Source organism: Barbatula barbatula (genome assembly GCF_947034865.1).
Source record: "Barbatula barbatula genome assembly, chromosome: 2".
Classification (NCBI taxonomy): Eukaryota; Metazoa; Chordata; class Actinopteri; order Cypriniformes; family Nemacheilidae; genus Barbatula; species Barbatula barbatula.
In genome coordinates this window covers 30,753,435-30,772,958 of record NC_136767.1, presented here as the reverse complement: position 1 = coordinate 30,772,958, position 19,524 = coordinate 30,753,435, and the positions used below count along the sequence as shown (strand labels likewise).

At 40.4% G+C, this 19,524-nt stretch overlaps 2 protein-coding genes across 2 annotated transcripts; both read right to left on the bottom strand.

The window, feature by feature from the left end:
* Positions 1 to 12,963: 12,963 nt before the first annotated feature.
* Positions 12,964 to 13,780, bottom strand: LOC306903265 (uncharacterized protein; the record flags this gene model as incomplete). The annotated part of the gene is made up of 3 exons (XM_079472304.1): positions 13,418 to 13,780; positions 13,229 to 13,330; positions 12,964 to 13,085 (listed from the first exon to the last, which is right to left on the bottom strand). The coding sequence occupies exons 1-3, from the start codon at positions 13,497 to 13,499 to the stop codon at positions 12,964 to 12,966; spliced, it is 306 nt and encodes a 101-aa protein (XP_079328430.1). The 5' UTR covers positions 13,500 to 13,780.
* A 1,668-nt stretch (positions 13,781 to 15,448) lies between these two features.
* On the bottom strand, positions 15,449 to 19,278 carry LOC306903257 (serine/threonine-protein kinase pim-3-like; the record flags this gene model as incomplete). Its single annotated transcript, XM_079472289.1, has 11 exons — positions 19,217 to 19,278; positions 18,395 to 18,541; positions 18,213 to 18,295; positions 17,939 to 17,986; positions 17,244 to 17,619; positions 16,862 to 17,032; positions 16,673 to 16,774; positions 16,444 to 16,529; positions 16,059 to 16,110; positions 15,561 to 15,653; positions 15,449 to 15,462 (listed from the first exon to the last, which is right to left on the bottom strand). The coding sequence occupies exons 1-11, from the start codon at positions 19,248 to 19,250 to the stop codon at positions 15,449 to 15,451; spliced, it is 1,206 nt and encodes a 401-aa protein (XP_079328415.1). The 5' UTR covers positions 19,251 to 19,278.
* Between the last annotated feature and the right edge of the window lie 246 nt (positions 19,279 to 19,524).

The following is a 19,524-nucleotide window of genomic DNA, read 5'->3' as shown; positions in this document are numbered from 1 at the left end:
AAAGACAATATTAATTGAACAGGGTGAGTGAGTGAAGGGGATGGAGAACTCTTATTTGTACAGGAACTTTGCTCGTCTATCTTTCTGAGTGGCAAATCTCTCAATGACCCTTGTGTTGAAATCTGGAATGTCCCGTGTGAGTTTCTTCTCTATAGAGAGTATAGCCAGAGCGTTGAGGCGATCTTGTGCCATAGTGTTCCTAAGGAACGTTTTGATCCTCTTTAAAGTAGAGAAGCACCTCTCTGATTCTGCTGTTGTCATTGGTGTGGTGATGAGGATCTTGAGAAGACTTACAGTTTCAGAGAATGTGTCTTGAAGGTTATTTTCCATTACAACCTGAAAGAGAGCCAGTGCACCACTGCAACCCTGGAAGTCCTCATTTTCATAGATAAGGGACAGTTCTGTTTTAAGTCTGGCTTTGTCCAACATGGGATAGGCTTCCACCGTGGTTCCTAGTGCTGAATCTGGGAACTTTCTGCTGTGTTGTGGGAACAAGTCTCCTTGCAACAGAGTGGCACTGATGAGATGATTGGTGAAAGAAAACCTCTCCTTGGCATGGCTCATAATGGTATCACACACCTATGAAATTATACATAATTGTAGAAGAGTAAGCACAGAAAACATTAAGTTTTCACATTTCTCAGTTCAACAATACAATAAAATCAGCATATTCATAGGAGTTACAATTTTGTTATGAGCAAGTAAGTTTTATTAATTACAATACAGACACTAGCTCTCACTCACTCGCTCGCTCGCTCGCTCTATTGGCGGTCTCTATCACTCACTCACTCGCTCACTTTATTGGCGGTCTCTATCACTCTCTCTCTCGCTCACTCACACATACACACCATATAGCACTAATTAATAAAATCACAAATGTGAAAAAAAGTAGATAGATTTGTCTAATAATGACAATTCAGAATACAAAAATGTGCAAACAAACACAAATACATATAGGCTATAGAATACAGAAACAGAATTTCTATTACTGCTTACCTCTATTGCCAGATGCTGTTGCGTTTCTTCTCCCATTGCCCTCCTTCTCTTCGGGGGTGGTTCCTGTACGGGTCCCCTATACTCCTCATCCTCAACTAGAGAAGGAACGGAGTCCCTGATCCAAAATAAGTTTCACAAGTCACTGTCCACCCTGAAATTACTGTATCAGAAACCAACTTGCTGGAGATATAAACATAATTTTAATAAATCTGTATTAAAATATGTGCTATTGCTGTGTTGGGCCTAGTCAATGTTATCTAGATTCATCACAAATAAATTCACTAGTCTAACATGGTGGCGAAATTGTAATATTTATGATAGGTTCTGTTGTGCTAAGCCATGTGGATTTATGTTTTTATTGTTTAGGCTGCATAAGCATGTTTTTAGCCAATATGCAAAATCATAGCCTACCTGATCACCTGTATGCTGTGAGTGAACCTCTGGGTGATCCCTGCGATGAAGACAGAGTCTATGTTCCTCTTCTGCAGATGGTTAAACAGCATGTCTACATGTGGCATGATTTTGTGGAATAACGCCAGGATGAAACAGAAAACCTCATCTTCCAACATTCTCATACAACCCCCGGCTTCTCTCTTCGATATGCCATCAAAGTCTCCTCTGTCTCGAATGGTTTGGAAGCACTTAACCAGTTCATCTTTGTGCTCGTAAACTGTGTTAACAGCACGACTGTGGAAGTTCCATCGCGTTGTTGAAGCACCTGGAAGTCTGTGTGCCACCACTTCATCCAGCACTGCCGTTCGTTTGAATGACTTGGAAAAAAATGTAGAAAACCCCCCAATGTCTGAAAAAAACTGCCCGATCTTTGGGATGTTGCCTGCTGCATAATGAGGTTCAACTGATGCGCATAACAGTGAACGTAGTATGCACTCCCGTAGACGTCTTGCACTATACGCTGCACTCCACCTGTAGCACCCCTCATCACTGCGGCACCATCATAGGCCTGGGCAATTAATTTTCTCTCTTGTCCCGCAGGAAGGATGGTGCTCAGCCTTTCCAATAATGCAGTGGCAATCGTATCAGCGGTCGCATTTGGAAGCGCGATAAACTCAAAAAAAACGTTGTTGAATGTTGTTGTGGCCATCTATGTACCGTAGCACAAGCACAAGCTGACAATGAGTGCAGATGTCGGTTGTCTCGTCTGCCTGAATGGCAATATAGTCCGACTGTTTCACCTCTTCCAGAATGCGGTCTCTGAGAACTGACAACATGCGCAGTCTAACAGTTCATTTTGCACGGTCTTCGAAGTGCCTTTAAAAACAGTGGCGTTCTCCAGGTGCACCTCCAACTCACAGTCGATTGAGGCCATAAGATCAATTAGACCCAGGAAAATGCCAGGGTTTTCTGATGCGTCACTCTCAACGTGACCACGCAAAGCAAGTTCAAAGGCACCACAAAATTTCACGGCATCAATGATCTTTGACAAAATATGCCGATTCCTGTCCACCTCCTCGTTGTGCCTTCTTATGGCAATGCGGTGTCCCTCATCTAGCTGTGTGGCTATACTAATTCGGCCTAGCATGGCTAGCTTCACAGAGTTGTCCATATGCACTCTTGCCCGTTCATGTTTCTTAATGCGTTCTGACATATGTTTCAGGTCTGTCACCCCTGTCTGTGTCCACGAGGTATCACAAAGTAAAAAGTACAAAGTAAACGTGAATGCTATCGGTCATTAAACAGAGAATATAAAGCGGCAGAATACCTCAAAAGCGTATCAGACCCTAAACTAAGAAAAGTGTTGACCATGTACAGACTCAGTGAACACAAGCTCACTGTTGAGACGGGCTGACACAGACAGACATGGACTCCAAGAGAAGAGCGACTGTGTCCACACTGCACACAGAGACAAGTGGAAACAGAGCTGCACTTCTTAACCTCGTGTCCAAACTATACGGACATCAGAGAAACATTCTTCCCCCAGTTCACAAACTTCCACAAAGACTTCAACCAGTTTCAATAACAGGACAAGATCTCATACATACTGGGAGAAAAGCCCATCAGCTCAAACCTGACGGCGAGATACGTCAAGACCACACAGACACACCACACAGACACACCACACAGACACACCACACAGACACACCACACAGACACACAACACAGACACACAACACAGACACACCACACAGACACACCACACAGACACACCACACAGACACACCACACAGACACACAACACAGACACACAACACAGACACACCACACAGACACACCACACAGACACACCACACAGACACACCACACAGACACACAACACAGACACACAACACAGACACACAGACACACCACACAGACACAACACTGACACACAACACTGACACACAACACTGACACTTATGACAGGATCGTGTCACTTTCAGAACTTTTGTCAATACTTCGCACTTTTATGTCTGTATTGATGTGTACATATTGTTTCTTATAAAGGATACTCTTATATTATTTTATACAGAATGTTTATATTTAATGTTCCTGCTTTGGCAATGTAAAACACTTTTTTATCATGCCAATAAAGCTTTTTTGAATCTTGAATCTTGAGAGAGACAGAGCGAGACACAGAGAGAGAGAGAGAGAGAGAGAGAGAGTGCGAGACAGAGAGAGAGAGACAGAGCGCGAGACAGAGAGACAGAGAGAGAGAGACAGAGCGAGACACAGAGAGAGAGAGAGAGAGAGAGAGAGACACAGAGAGAGAGAGAGAGAGAGAGACAGAGCGCGAGACAGAGAGAGAGAGACAGAGCGAGACAGAGAGACAGAGCGCGAGACAGAGAGAGACAGAGCGCGAGACAGAGAGAGAGAGACAGAGCGCGAGACAGAGAGAGAGACAGAGCGAGACAGAGAGAGGGAGACAGAGCGAGACAGAGAGAGACAGAGCGCGAGAGACAGAGCGCGAGAGACAGAGCGCGAGAGGGAGAGAGAGAGACAGAGCGCGAGACAGAGAGAGACAGAGCGCGAGAGACAGAGCGAGACAGAGAGAGAGAGACAGAGCGCGAGAGGGAGAGAGAGAGACAGAGCGCGAGACAGAGAGAGACAGAGCGCGAGAGACAGAGCGAGACAGAGAGAGAGAGACAGAGCGCGAGAGGGAGAGAGAGAGACAGAGCGCGAGAGGGAGAGAGAGAGACAGAGCATGAGACGGAGAGAGAGAGACAGAGCGCGAGACGGAGAGAGAGAGACAGAGCGAGACAGAGAGAGAGAGACAGAGCGAGACACAGAGTGAGACACAGAGAGAGAGAGAGCGCGAGACAGAGAGAGACACAGAGCGAGAGAGAGACAGAGCGAGACAGAGAGTGAGACACAGAGAGAGAGAGACAGAGCGAGACAGAGAGAGACACAGAGCGAGAGAGAGACAGAGCGAGACAGAGAGTGAGACACAGAGAGAGAGAGAGAGAGACAGAGAGAGACACAGAGCGAGAGAGAGACAGAGCGAGACACAGAGTGAGACACAGAGAGAGAGAGCGCGAGACAGAGAGAGACACAGAGCGAGAGAGAGACAGAGCGAGACAGAGCGAGACACAGAGTGAGACACAGAGAGAGAGAGCGCGAGACAGAGAGAGCGCGACAGGTTTCCATTACCCTTCAATATACGCAAATTGAAATATAAAACATAAATTTAGCAAAAGCTTCCATGTATCGCAAAAGCATTGTCACGTCACATGATATATTTCGCAAAACTGCAATGGAAACAAGTTTTGTCGTATTTACAAGTCACGTGTATAAAAGTGTCACATGACCATTCACGGTATGTTTTGGCAGAACATTTGGAAAGAACAGATTTCACATGAAATAATATCTCATATGATGGCACAAATGCAGCAAAACTAATGACTGCAGTGTGGAGGTTTATTAGGAACAGTGAGGTCATTTATAGGAAATATAGACATTTCTCTTCACTCTTTCATCACAGTAGGTGGCTCTATGCACTAAAGCTGGTTTGCAACCTGCCATAAAACGTACGAAGAAGAAGTACGGCCAGAATGACTTATCGTGAGAATCAAAATACACTTCAATCGCATAACATCCATTAAAAGGAAACGAAGTCATTCCCAGATATTGTTTCAAACTGACATTGAGAAAACATCGCTTATATTTTGCGCAAATCTGTAATGGAAACCTGGTTAGAGAGAGAGAGCAGGTGTGTGAGATGAAGGGTAAACGTAGGGCTTTAAATCTTTAAGAGAGGATGTTGGGTTGTACATTTATAAGATGTAGAAGCGTTGTGACTAACATCACCGGTCTTTGGTTAAAGGAACAGGTCACTCCAAATGACAATTTATACCTACACTCACCGCCATGACATTCTAGAGCTGTATGATTTCATTTAGATAACAAAAAAGACATTTTGAGAAATTATTTTACCATATTGACACGTTATCAAGCTCCAAAAACCTAAATCTTAAAATCACCTGCAGACATGTTGTAATATGCCAGCAAATACTTGACTTTACACATAACATGTGAAGTCCAACAGTTAGAACATATTAAGACTGGAAGCAACAGTCCTGTCAATCGATTATAAAGGGGACTTACGACAGCATTGAATCCGTCTAACAGGTCTCGAGTCATCATGTTATAGCCCCTGAGCCATGTGATCCAGCTGGTCACCACACAAGGGGATGCCCACCACCAGGACACCATATGATGATGTATATTTATAAGTAAGGCAGTAGTATGACCAAGAAGTAAAGATCAAACATCATATAAATGTATTTGGTCTTGACGGAACAGATCTACTAGGCTGCGGACGAGGAGCGAGTGCAGAGACTTGCTACTGCCAATAAGGTCACAAAACACTGCTGTGTGCATATAAGTACAGAGACTTGCTGTGTGTGAAACGTGTCAGTACACGATCCGTTCCACCTGCACGATCCGTTCACACATGCGCGTAATTACGTATTAGAAAACGTCATGGTTTTCCTACACTATTTGTACCGTGACGCAGGCGATGAAACGTTTGGCGGCAGGTGGCACAACTGGCGGCATATTCTTTTTTTACGTTTTGAAATGTCGCTTACGTTACCATGATTACGATGTGTTTATGTGGTTGCCAATCCAAAATAATAGAGTTGTTACATGAACATAGATGATTTTGGTTTCATGTGGAATAAAGTATTTTTATCGACTGCAAATCTTCAGTTTCATCCAGACTCCATTTTGCGATTCATTGCTGTATCATGTCTATTAACCTTACCGTGTTTCGATCTAAGGTCAGTAGTATTGTCAAAGACAGTTTGTGTCGTTTTTTAAATTAAAATCTGATAATACTAGTTGACTTTATGTAGTAACTTATTAGTATGGGCCTATATATAGGCTAATATATCTATCCATTTAATCTAAATTAGTAAAATAATCCCTTCAATGTCGTTTACAGAAGCCAATAAGGAACATAACACGCATGTCTAACTAGACTGTAGTTCTTTCTTCATGTAAATTATAAAGTCAGGGGAAACATTACAGTATTTCAAACTGACTTGACAGAACGCATAGTGAAATGGGACCAGGTGGAACGAAGCGAAGTAAATTGAGTATTGTATTTTATTTAACAGTAAAAAATATAAATAAAGTAAAACAAAGCTGCGCAAGCGTGGAACAGATCGTGCAGTGTCGTAAATCGTCGCAAAACAAAATCATCATTTGCGCATGAGCGGTTTCTACAATGTCGTTGTGCGCATGCGTGAACGGATCGTGCAGGTGGAACGGATCGTGTAGTGACAAAACGCGCTGCACTGCTACAACAATCACTTACCAAGATTTAAACGTAGAGCAGCGAGCTCATTGGCTGATGATACGGAAGGAACCGATTTACTATCAGTGTAGTAAAGTTATTAAGATTGGATTAGAGTTTAGGACTGCGCCATCTAGAGTTTCATGCCAGAACTGTTTCTGTCATTTATGAAATGACCCATGTTGCAGTACAGAGACGTCAGTTGTCTTGCTGACTTCTTACGAGAAACGTAACCAGGACACACAGTTTAAAGTGATCATTCTTCTCTTGAGCAATTCTTATATTTCTACACAATAAATATTTTAAGAAAAAGCTATGGCTTATTTCTAATATGCCTTCTCATGGCAATAAAAAACCTAGAACATTTCATTTGGAAGTGAATTTTCGGATGTTATATTTTTCCAAGCACACGTTTCCGACGTTTCCGATTCCAATCCATAAATCCAATACTAATAAATAACTCAAGACCTGAAAATGATTATACGTAGTATTTATTAAAAAAGGAAGATGTGACTTAAAGTAGCAAACACTTCAGTTGTGCATAATTATTATGCAGATTTTTACTACAGTTTAAAAAACAGACAAACTAAACGATGAACAATTCAAAAGGAATGAAGAATATGGCCGGACCGCGGAGTCGAACTCCAATCGTTAAAAGAAATGAAGTTACGCTGCTGCGCACGCAGTCCACTACGCCACCGCGTATGACAACGATGAGCTCGAAGTCAATGGATTTCAGAAACATAAACGCACAAAGTGTCATGAACCCACTCGCTCAAAAGTATGCCGCTCGAAAGGAGGATAAACGCGCCCAATGGAAAAATATCACATGATAAAAGTCTAAGCATTATTCGCAATACAGTTAAAAACAGGAACAGTTATTCAGATCGACAATCTACTACACATGTCTTTGTGTTCATTGGAGGGGCTGGACTGTGTAGAAAAGGCTGGGCTGATTTTAATATTATAGAAAACGCCGCTTTTTACGGCGTCTTTGTTACACGGAAGCGCCGTAATTTACGGCGTAATATGGAAGTTCAAACGGCGAAATGAACGGCGTTTCGTATTGCATTTAAAACGCCGTTATTAACGACGTTTCTAAGGCACAAACGCCGTAATTTACGGCGTCTGTACGTCTTGAACGGCGTAAAAACAGGCGTCATCTGAACACCAGGCGTCTGGTTGATGGCGAAATATGACCCAAACGGCTTTCCATAGTTAACCGGGCGCCTATCCACGCGTACGTTAACCGGGCGCTTATCAGAAGCGAGTTTACACGGTGTATGTGGACAACATCCAGATAACGTTGCAGTTCGCATGTTAAAGACAAATGTAAACACAGCACCATGTAATCCCTACCCCTGGACTTATATGGTTTATATTTTAAAACTTCATTCCAATTTAAAACCTTCTTTGGGCACAACGGAAGTAGCCTACAGCGAATAGTATAGTAATAATTTCCTGCCACTTATCCACATGTACGTTATTCACGCCCTTATGCAGGCGCAAGTTAACAAGGCGCTTATGCACGTTTATATCAGCAGCCACGACATGATTGGCTGCTTAGTTAGAAAAGTAGGTTCAGTTATCACACCCCATATGGATGCGTGTCCGCTCAGCCAGCATTGTAAAGAGGACGCTTGTCCACACTGTATTTAAAGGACGAATGTCCGCACAGACCACGTTGTTTAAAGACATGTGTCCGTGCAGCCCGCTTTGTATAAAGAGGACCCATGTCTGCATAGCACGTGGTGTATAGAGAGGACATGTGTCCGCGCAGTTTAAAGAGGAAGCTTGTCCGCGTTGTATGAAGAAGACACTTGTCCACACAGCCTGTGTTGTATAAAGACGACGAGTGTACGTGCAGTGAAATACAAATTCACAGAAATTCTAAGACAACAGCATTTAAATTAAGGAGTGAATCTACAGCGTAATGCTGTTAACACCAAGAGTGAACGGAACTAGTCAATGCAAAGACATGAACTCATGCCAGGCAACGGCGCAAATTTGGTAGTACGATTGTTGCAAGATACAATATTTGCTTTAACAGTGCCTTCCACACAAGCAAAGGAGAGCTCATTGATATCCACTGTTTCAGCGACGGCAATGATGCAAATTGGGTGGTGCGATTGCCGCAAATGATTTATATTAGTCTCAATTGGGTAATCCATGCAAGTTGAAAATTTAAACTTGATTAGGAAATTTGCCCGAAGAGCGCAATGAGTGCACAAAATAATTGGATACAAATTTAAATTCAACTTTTATATGCATATAAATAAACCAGCTATGCACTACTACTACAAAATTCAGTTTGCTTCTCTACATATGATAGTCTTATTTAAATTAACAATGCATATAGGAATTTATTGTGTGTCTGCTATTTGACCTGTGTTTTGAATTCCACAACCTTTTATGTTTTACTCAGTCATTTTTTTCTTGTATAGCTGCTTTGTAACAATGAAAATTGTAAAAAGCGCTATATAAATAAAGCTGACTTGACATATAACATGCTATATATCACATACTAAATATCACATGCTATATATCACATACTAAATATCACATGCTATATATCACATACTAAATATCACATGCTATATATCACATACTAAATATCACATGCTACATATCACATGCTATATATCACATGCTATATATCACATGCTACATAAATACTATTTCTAAGGCTTCTTATCTTAGAAGAAAATGATCAAAAGACGGCAACGTGACTTGGGCAGCACGAGTGCCTTATCTTACTGGGTTGCTGGGTTGGTAAACTCTCTCAGGATGCCTCTTTCTGGCAAATCAGATCCATCTGTTGAATGTCCTGACAGTCGTCCTGAACCCAGGCTAGAGAAATATTCAACAAATGTTTAGCTGACTACAAAACCTTATCTATGAAGCATTTGTATTAAGACACAGTGGGGTCCAAAAGCCTGAAACAAGCCATAAAAATACTATTTCTGATCCTTCGAATTTAATAATTATTAATTGTATTATTAATATATAAATTTGAGCTTAAAATGCATTGATTACTAAATGTTTCTTATTTAAAATGTGTTATTCCAGAAATATTTATGTTACTAATAAACACTTGTCCTTTGTAATTACGACATTACATACATTTTCAATATCAGTTTTTTTTTACAAACAAAAAGCTTCATTTTCATGACAAGGTTTTTCTTAGATGTTCAGTGTGATATTTGGACACAACTGTAGATACATTATTTAAATCAGTCAAATCTTGTCAACTTACACAACGAATGCGTCGCTCCTTTGCCATCCGGGATAAGAACTTTTATAATGACCTGCAAAGAGAAAAGGTCCGTAAGCATTTGTAAATTGATAAAACTTGAACTTACACTTGTGTTTTTTGTATAAATTTGAGCTGAATGACAAAATGTGTTTAACAGGACCTCTTCTAGTACATCAACTCAATCCGCAGACGCCATATATAAACATTAATAAAAGTGCTCTGAATCAGCACCTCAACAAATACAAGAAATAGAAAATATAGCAAAACAAACGACAACTATTTCATCTCTCATTGCATTTAAGTCACATTTCAATATATTAATCAAAACGCAATTTTCTTTCTTGTTTTAATCAGTCTACATGTTGATATCCAAAAATAACACTTACTTTTCTGCCATAAGCTATTCGAGTCATAAAAGCTCCTTTGAACAGCTGCTTTTCCTTTAGTTGATCCGTGAAATCTTCAAATGTTGCTTCAAAACATACAAAAGGAAACGTTACACAACATACACAATGCGAATGATCCTAAATGAATTCCAATGACAGTCCTGTTTCACGTTAAGAGTTCCAGATGTTGAATGTTAAACTGTATATTACACTGCCAATATTTCTTTACCTTCCTGTACTTCATTCATCCACTCGTGTGCCATCATCTCCTGCAGATCTATTCTGCGCATTGGATTTTTCTCCAGGCACTTGGTGAGGAATCACGGCACTCTGTGAAAGAATTAACAAAAGATCATTAGTTATGCGTCTCATGTTCTCTTCATGTGGCACATTAATGTTGTCATGTATGTTTCTCACCTCTGGATAAACTGGAGTCCAGGTCTAGTGTCTTGGTCTTTTTCCACTTCTTGGTTTTATAGTGCTCGTGCCCATGCATCGTTTCATAGGCCAGTTTGCCAAGACTCCAAACTGATAATGTTCTATTCTGTTATTAACAACGTTTCTAAGGCGCAAACGCCGTAATTTACGGCGTCTGTACGTCTTGAATGGCGTAAAAACAGGCGTCATCTGAACACCAGGCGTCTGGTTGATGGCGAAATATGACCCAAACGGCTTTCCATAGTTAACCGGGCGCCTATCCACGCGTACGTTAACTGGGCGCTTATCAGAAGCGAGTTTACACGGTGTATGTGGACAACATCCAGATATATAAATATCACATGCTATACATCACATGCTATACATCACATGCTATACATCACATGCTATACATCACATGCTATACATCACATGCTATACATCACATGCTATACATCACATGCTATACATCACATGCTATACATCACATGCTATACATCACATGCTATACATCACATGCTATACATCACATGCTATACATCACATGCTATACATCACATGCTATACATCACATGCTATACATCACATGCTATACATCACATGCTATACATCACATGCTATACATCACATGCTATACATCACATGCTATACATCACATGCTATACATCACATGCTATACATCACATGCTATACATCACATGCTATACATCACATGCTATACATCACATGCTATACATCACATGCTATACATCACATGCTATACATCACATGCTATACATCACATGCTATACATCACATGCTATACATCACATGCTATACATCACATGCTATACATCACATGCTATACATCACATGCTATACATCACATGCTATACATCACATGCTATACATCACATGCTATACATCACATGCTATACATCACATGCTATACATCACATGCTATACATCACATGCTATACATCACATGCTATACATCACATGCTATACATCACATGCTATACATCACATGCTATACATCACATGCTATACATCACATGCTATACATCACATGCTATACATCACATGCTATACATCACATGCTATACATCACATGCTATACATCACATGCTATACATCACATGCTATACATCACATGCTATACATCACATGCTATACATCACATGCTATACATCACATGCTATACATCACATGCTATACATCACATGCTATACATCACATGCTATATATCACATACTACATAAATACTATTTCTAAGGTTTCTTATCTTAGAAGAAAATGATCAAAAGACGGCAACGTGACTTGGGCAGCACGAGTGCCTTATCTTACTGGGTTGCTGGGTTGGTAAACTCTCTCAGGATGCCTCTTTCTGGCAAATCAGATCCATCTGTTGAATGTCCTGACAGTCGTCCTGAACCCAGGCTAGAGAAATATTCAACAAATGTTTAGCTGACTACAAAACCTTATCTATGAAGCATTTGTATTAAGACACAGTGGGGTCCAAAAGCCTGAAATAAGCCATAAAAATACTATTTCTGATCCTTCAAATTTAATAATTATTAATTGTATTATTAATATATAAATTTGAGCTTAAAATGCATTGATTACTAAATGTTTCTTATTTAAAATGTGTTATTCCAGAAATATTTATGTTACTAATAAACACTTGTCCTTTGTAATTACGACATTACATACATTTTCAATATCAGTTTTTTTTACAAACAAAAAGCTTCATTTTCATGACAAGGTTTTTCTTAGATGTTCAGTGTGATATTTGGACACAACTGTAGATGCATTATTTAAATCAGTCAAATCTTTTCAACTTACACAACGAATGCGTCGCTCCTTTGCCATCTGGGGTAAGAACTTTTATAATGACCTGCAAAGAGAAAAGGTCCGTAAGCATTTGTAAATTGATAAAACTTGAACTTACACTTGTGTTTTTTGTATAAATTTGAGCTGAATGACAAAATGTGTTTAACAGGACCTCTTCTAGTACATCAACTCAATCCGCAGACGCCATATATAAACATTAATAAAAGTGCTCTGAATCAGCACCTCAACAAATACAAGAAATAGAAAATATAGCAAAACAAACGACAACTATTTCATCTCTCATTGCATTTAAGTCACATTTCAATATATTAATCAAAACGCAATTTTCTTTCTTGTTTTAATCAGTCTACATGTTGATATCCAAAAATAACACTTACTTTTCTGCCATCAGCTATTCGAGTCATAAAAGCTCCTTTGAACAGCTGCTTTTCCTTTAGTTGATCCGTGAAATCTTCAAATGTTGCTTCAAAACATACAAAAGAAAACGTTACACAATATACACAATGCGAATGATCCTAAATGAATTCCAATAACAGTCCTGTTTCACGTTAAGAGTTCCAGATGTTGAATGTTAAACTGTATATTACACTGCCAATATTTCTTTACCTTCCTGTACTTCATTCATCCACTCGTGTGCCATCATCTCCTGCAGATCTATTCTGCGCATTGGATTTTTCTCCAGGCACTTGGTGAGGAAATCACGGCACTCTGTGAAAGAATTTACAAAAGATCATTAGTTATGCGTCTCATGTTCTCTTCATGTGGCACATTAATGTTGTCATGTATGTTTCTCACCTCTGGATAAACTGGAGTCCAGGTCTAGTGTCTTGGTCTTTTTCCCCTTCTTGGTTTTATAGGGCTCGTGCCCATGCATCATTTCATAGGCCAGTTTGCCAAGACTCCAAACTGATAATGTTCTATTCTGTTATTAACAACGTTTCTAAGGCGCAAACGCCGTAATTTACGGCGTCTGTACGTCTTGAATGGCGTAAAAACAGGCGTCATCTGAACACCAGGCGTCTGGTTGATGGCGAAATATGACCCAAACGGCTTTCCATAGTTAACCGGGCGCCTATCCACGCGTACGTTAACCGGGCGCTTATCAGAAGCGAGTTTACACGGTGTATGTGGACAACATCCAGATATATAAACATCACGTGCTATACGTCACGTGCTATACGTCACGTGCTATACGTCACGTGCTATACGTCACGTGCTATACGTCACGTGCTATACGTCACGTGCTATACGTCACGTGCTATACGTCACGTGCTATACGTCACGTGCTATACGTCACGTGCTATACGTCACGTGCTATACGTCACGTGCTATACGTCACGTGCTATACGTCACGTGCTATACGTCACGTGCTATACGTCACGTGCTATACGTCACGTGCTATACGTCACGTGCTATACGTCACGTGCTATACGTCACGTGCTATACGTCACGTGCTATACGTCACGTGCTATACGTCACGTGCTATACGTCACGTGCTATACGTCACGTGCTATACGTCACGTGCTATACGTCACGTGCTATACGTCACGTGCTATACGTCACGTGCTATACGTCACGTGCTATACGTCACGTGCTATACGTCACGTGCTATACGTCACGTGCTATACGTCACGTGCTATACGTCACGTGCTATACGTCACGTGCTATACGTCACGTGCTATACGTCACGTGCTATACGTCACGTGCTATACGTCACGTGCTATACGTCACGTGCTATACGTCACGTGCTATACGTCACGTGCTATACGTCACGTGCTATACGTCACGTGCTATACGTCACGTGCTATACGTCACGTGCTATACGTCACGTGCTATACGTCACGTGCTATACGTCACGTGCTATACGTCACGTGCTATACGTCACGTGCTATACGTCACGTGCTATACGTCACGTGCTATACGTCACGTGCTATACGTCACGTGCTATACGTCACGTGCTATACGTCACGTGCTATACGTCACGTGCTATACGTCACGTGCTATACGTCACGTGCTATACGTCACGTGCTATACGTCACGTGCTATACGTCACGTGCTATACGTCACGTGCTATACGTCACGTGCTATACGTCACGTGCTATACGTCACGTGCTATACGTCACGTGCTATACGTCACGTGCTATACGTCACGTGCTATACGTCACGTGCTATACGTCACGTGCTATACGTCACGTGCTATACGTCACGTGCTATACGTCACGTGCTATACGTCACGTGCTATACGCCACGTGCTATACGCCACGTGCTATACGCCACGTGCTATACGCCACGTGCTATACGCCACGTGCTATACGTCACGTGCTATACGTCACGTGCTATACGTCACGTGCTATACGTCACGTGCTATACGTCACGTGCTATACGTCACGTGCTATACGTCACGTGCTATACGTCACGTGCTATACGTCACGTGCTATACGTCACGTGCTATACGTCACGTGCTATACGTCACGTGCTATACGTCACGTGCTATACGTCACGTGCTATACGTCACGTGCTATACGTCACGTGCTATACGTCACGTGCTATACGTCACGTGCTATACGTCACGTGCTATACGTCACGTGCTATACGTCACGTGCTATACGTCACGTGCTATACGTCACGTGCTATACGTCACGTGCTATACATCACGTGCTATACACCACAAGCTATACACCACATGCTATACACCACATGCTATACACCACAAGCTATACACCACATGCTATACACCACATGCTATACACCACAAGCTATACACCACAAGCTATACACCACAAGCTATACACCACAAGCTATACACCACATGCTATACACCACATGCTATACACCACAAGCTATACACCACAAGCTATACATCACATGCTATACATCACATGCTATACATCACATGCTATACATCACATGCATATACAGCACGAGTGCCTTATCTTACTGGGTTGCTGGGTTGGTAAACTCTCTAAGGATGCCTCTTTCTGGCAAATCAGATCCATCTGTTGAATGTCCTGACGGTCGTCCTGAACCCAGGCTAGAGAAATATTCAACAAATGTTTAGCTGACTACAAAACCTTATCTATGAAGCATTTGTATTAAGACACAGTGGGGTCCAAAAGCCTGAAACAAGCCATAAAAATACTATTTCTGATCCTTCGAATTTAATAATTATTAATTGTATTATTAATATATAAATTTGAGCTTAAAATGCATTGATTACTAAATGTTTCTTATTTAAAATGTGTTATTCCAGAAATATTTATGTTACTAATAAACACTTGTCCTTTGTAATTACGACATTACATACATTTTCAATATCAGTTTTTTTTACAAACAAAAAACTTCATTTTCATGACAACGTTTTTCTTAGATGTTCAGTGTGATATTTGGACACAACTGTAGATACATTATTTAAATCAGTCAAATCTTGTCAACTTACACAACGAATGCGTCGCTCCTTTGCCATCCGGGATAAGAACTTTTATAATGACCTGCAAAGAGAAAAGGTCCGTAAGCATTTGTAAATTGATAAAACTTGAACTTACACTTGTGTTTTTTGTATAAATTTGAGCTGAATGACAAAATGTGTTTAACAGGACCTCTTCTAGTACATCAACTCAATCCGCAGACGCCATATATAAACATTAATAAAAGTGCTCTGAATCAGCACCTCAACAAATACAAGAAATAGAAAATATAGCAAAACAAACGACAACTATTTCATCTCTCATTGCATTTAAGTCACATTTCAATATATTAATCAAAACGCAATTTCTTTCTTGTTTTAATCAGTCTACATGTTAGCATCCAAAAATAACACTTACTTTTCTGCCATCAGCTATTCGAGTCATAAAAGCTCCTTGGAACAGCTGCTTTTCCTTTAGTTGATCCGTGAAATCTTCAAATGTTGCTTCAAAACATACAAAAGGAAACGTTACACAATATACACAATGCGAATGATCCTTAATGAATTCCAATAACAGTCCCGTTTCACGTTATTAGTTCCAGATGTTGAATGTTAAACTGTATATTACACTGCCAATATTTCTTTACCTTCCTGTACTTCATTCATCCACTCGTGTGCCATCATCTCCTGCAGATCTATTCTGCGCATTGGATTTTTCTCCAGGCACTTGGTGAGGAAATCACGGCACTCTGTGAAAGAATTAACAAAAGATCATTAGTTATGCGTCTCATGTTCTCTTCATGTGGCACATTAATGTTGTCATGTATGTTTCTCACCTCTGGATAAACTGGAGTCCAGGTCTAGTGTCTTGATCTTTATCACCTTCTTGGTTTTATAGGGCTCGTGCCCATGCATCATTTCATATGCCAGTTTGCCAAGACTCCAAACTGATGATGTTTCTGCATCGACTCTCTTGGCCTTCATGTGGCCGAGCTCGATGTCTCGACCTGTTAACATAGTTAAGAGATTTTCACAGTTTAGCCCGACAGTGAGATATCAGTCTCTTGTTGGATTAGAGAATATCTATTGGATATGTCATGGCACCCAACCCACAGTCAATTCCAACAGTGTTATTGTTGCAGCACTAAGCTTGGATGTGATGTACATAATGTTCAAAACTTTGTGAACGGATCACAGCACACAAGTGCTCACACTTACCCTTGAATGTGCGGATTTCTTCGAGGGAGGGGAGGAATTCCTTACGGCCAAAGAGGTTTAATTTGAGCAGCTTTGTCTTCTTGTCTATATAGAATTTCCTGGGCCCGATCTTCTGGTGAGAAACGCCGTGGTCCAGGGTGTGTTTTACACCTTCAACTGCCTGCTTGAATAAGACGCGTGCTTCCGCTTCAGGCAGAAATCCCCCGCTGTTCTTCATGTGTTTCTTCAAGCTTGTGGATGGATTTTCATACACCAGGATGATTTTCCTTTTCTGCTTGAACCAGCGATGCAACGGTTGAACGTGCGGGCTTCTCTCTCGTCCTGACACCATCACATTAACAACCACTTCTTCATCTAATAACCTGTAGAAGCCAGGCTAGAGAAAATGTTAAACAAACAAATGGTTAGCTGTCTAAGGACAATCTTTCATTTCTATGTAGTGTTTGTATTAAGATACAGTGGGGTCCAAAAGTCTGACAAAACGAATACAAATATTTTTAATTTACGAGATATTTTGATCTGAATGTGTTACTAATAAACACTCGTACATTATAATTAAGACAAGGATTACTATGCATTTTCACAAACAAAAAGCTTCACTTTCATGTTCAGGTTTTCCTTCGATTTTCAGTGTGACATTTGGACTGCACTGTAAATTACATTACTTTGAATCTTGTACAATCTTTTCTACTTACACATCTAATGTCGTAATCTTCATAGCTGAACAAAGCATTGACGAAGACCTGCAAAGAGAAAAGGTATCAAGCATTTGTAAAATGATCAAATTTGCGCTCACACCGCACACGTGACATCTATATAAACATTCATAGCAGTGCTCTGCATTAACAACTACAACAAATGTAAGAAATTCTTAATAAAACTGCGAAAATATGTTTTAAGTCGTATTTCAATATTAATCAAAACTCTAATGTTTTATTCGGTGTACACGGCTAGGAAAATGACACTTACTTCTTGGCCATCAGACCTCCGATGAGCCACATGAACTCCGTTTTTCACCTTCCCTTGTATATCATACATGGCTTTGAATGGAACTGAAAAACACAAAATAAAATGGTTAATATACACAATGCTAGTTGTCCAAAATGAATCCCATACATATGATGACAATCTATCATTAAAAGTGGACTCACCTTTAGTTGGCCCAGTCAAATCGAACTCGGGCATGACAGGCAGTGGGTCATACACCCGAGGCTTCTCTCTAATGCCCAGAGCTTCTTTAAAGGCAAACCACTTATTTCTGAAGCAGAAACGTAGTTTTCTAGTTGATGGATACTCATCTGAAAGAGAGAGAAAAACACCTTATGACTAAACATCAAAATAAAGGATGGCAATCATTTACAGCTTTAGTTTACAACGTTGAATTCAACAAACAAGCTTAATGTTGACAAGTAAACAGTTGATTATAATGCATTGAGTCATTATTTGATTACAGATGAGCTTGACTCAAATGAACATATATATTTGGAAAAACATGTTCAAAACTCTTGTTTTAAGAGCATAAACAACACATGGAAAAACTTAATGCGGCTGATTCACACATGAAGGGATTCAAAGCAAATAAAGCTTCTGCATGTTTGTGTTTTTGCTTTACAAACAATAAACAAGTTAAAACGGACTTAAGAGCTGTAACAAACAGGCCACGCCCATTACATTTGTTTTGGGATAAAACTGTGGCGATGGCGATAACTGCATTTCTTAACAAAATATCTCAACACGACAGATTTAAGCAGTTTTGCTTTCACACGTTAAAATGTCAGTTTTACTCTCAATGTAACCGAAATAAAGTTAGCATACAACGCTAATGTGAAATGCGCGGCAGTTAACGTTACATTTGATATTTTTATAAAGCCAAACATTTGGCGAACTCCTCGATTACACGAGCCAAACAGTCTTCAAATGTTTGCAAAAGTTTCATGGAAGTTCAATAAATAGTTCAATAAATAGTAACGAACCGAACACAACGCGGTTCATCTCGATGTTCGCCATTTGTCACCAGTAGAGATCTCGTCTCGAGCGCTGCTAAGAACTGAAGAGTCGAAGCTCAGCGCGTCTATATAAATGCCTCTGATGACGTCATAACGAAATGTTACAAGCGCGTCAAACGAGCTCTTAAAGTAACAGGAGTTGTTTTTTTTCATAGACGCTGTAAAACTAAGTGTTTGTGTTTATGGTTTTCGAGTTATGATGTTTTAGTTCACGTTTGCTATATGATGTGGAATTACTTTACCCGCACGAAGGCTTATCACGCGCCAAACGGGTG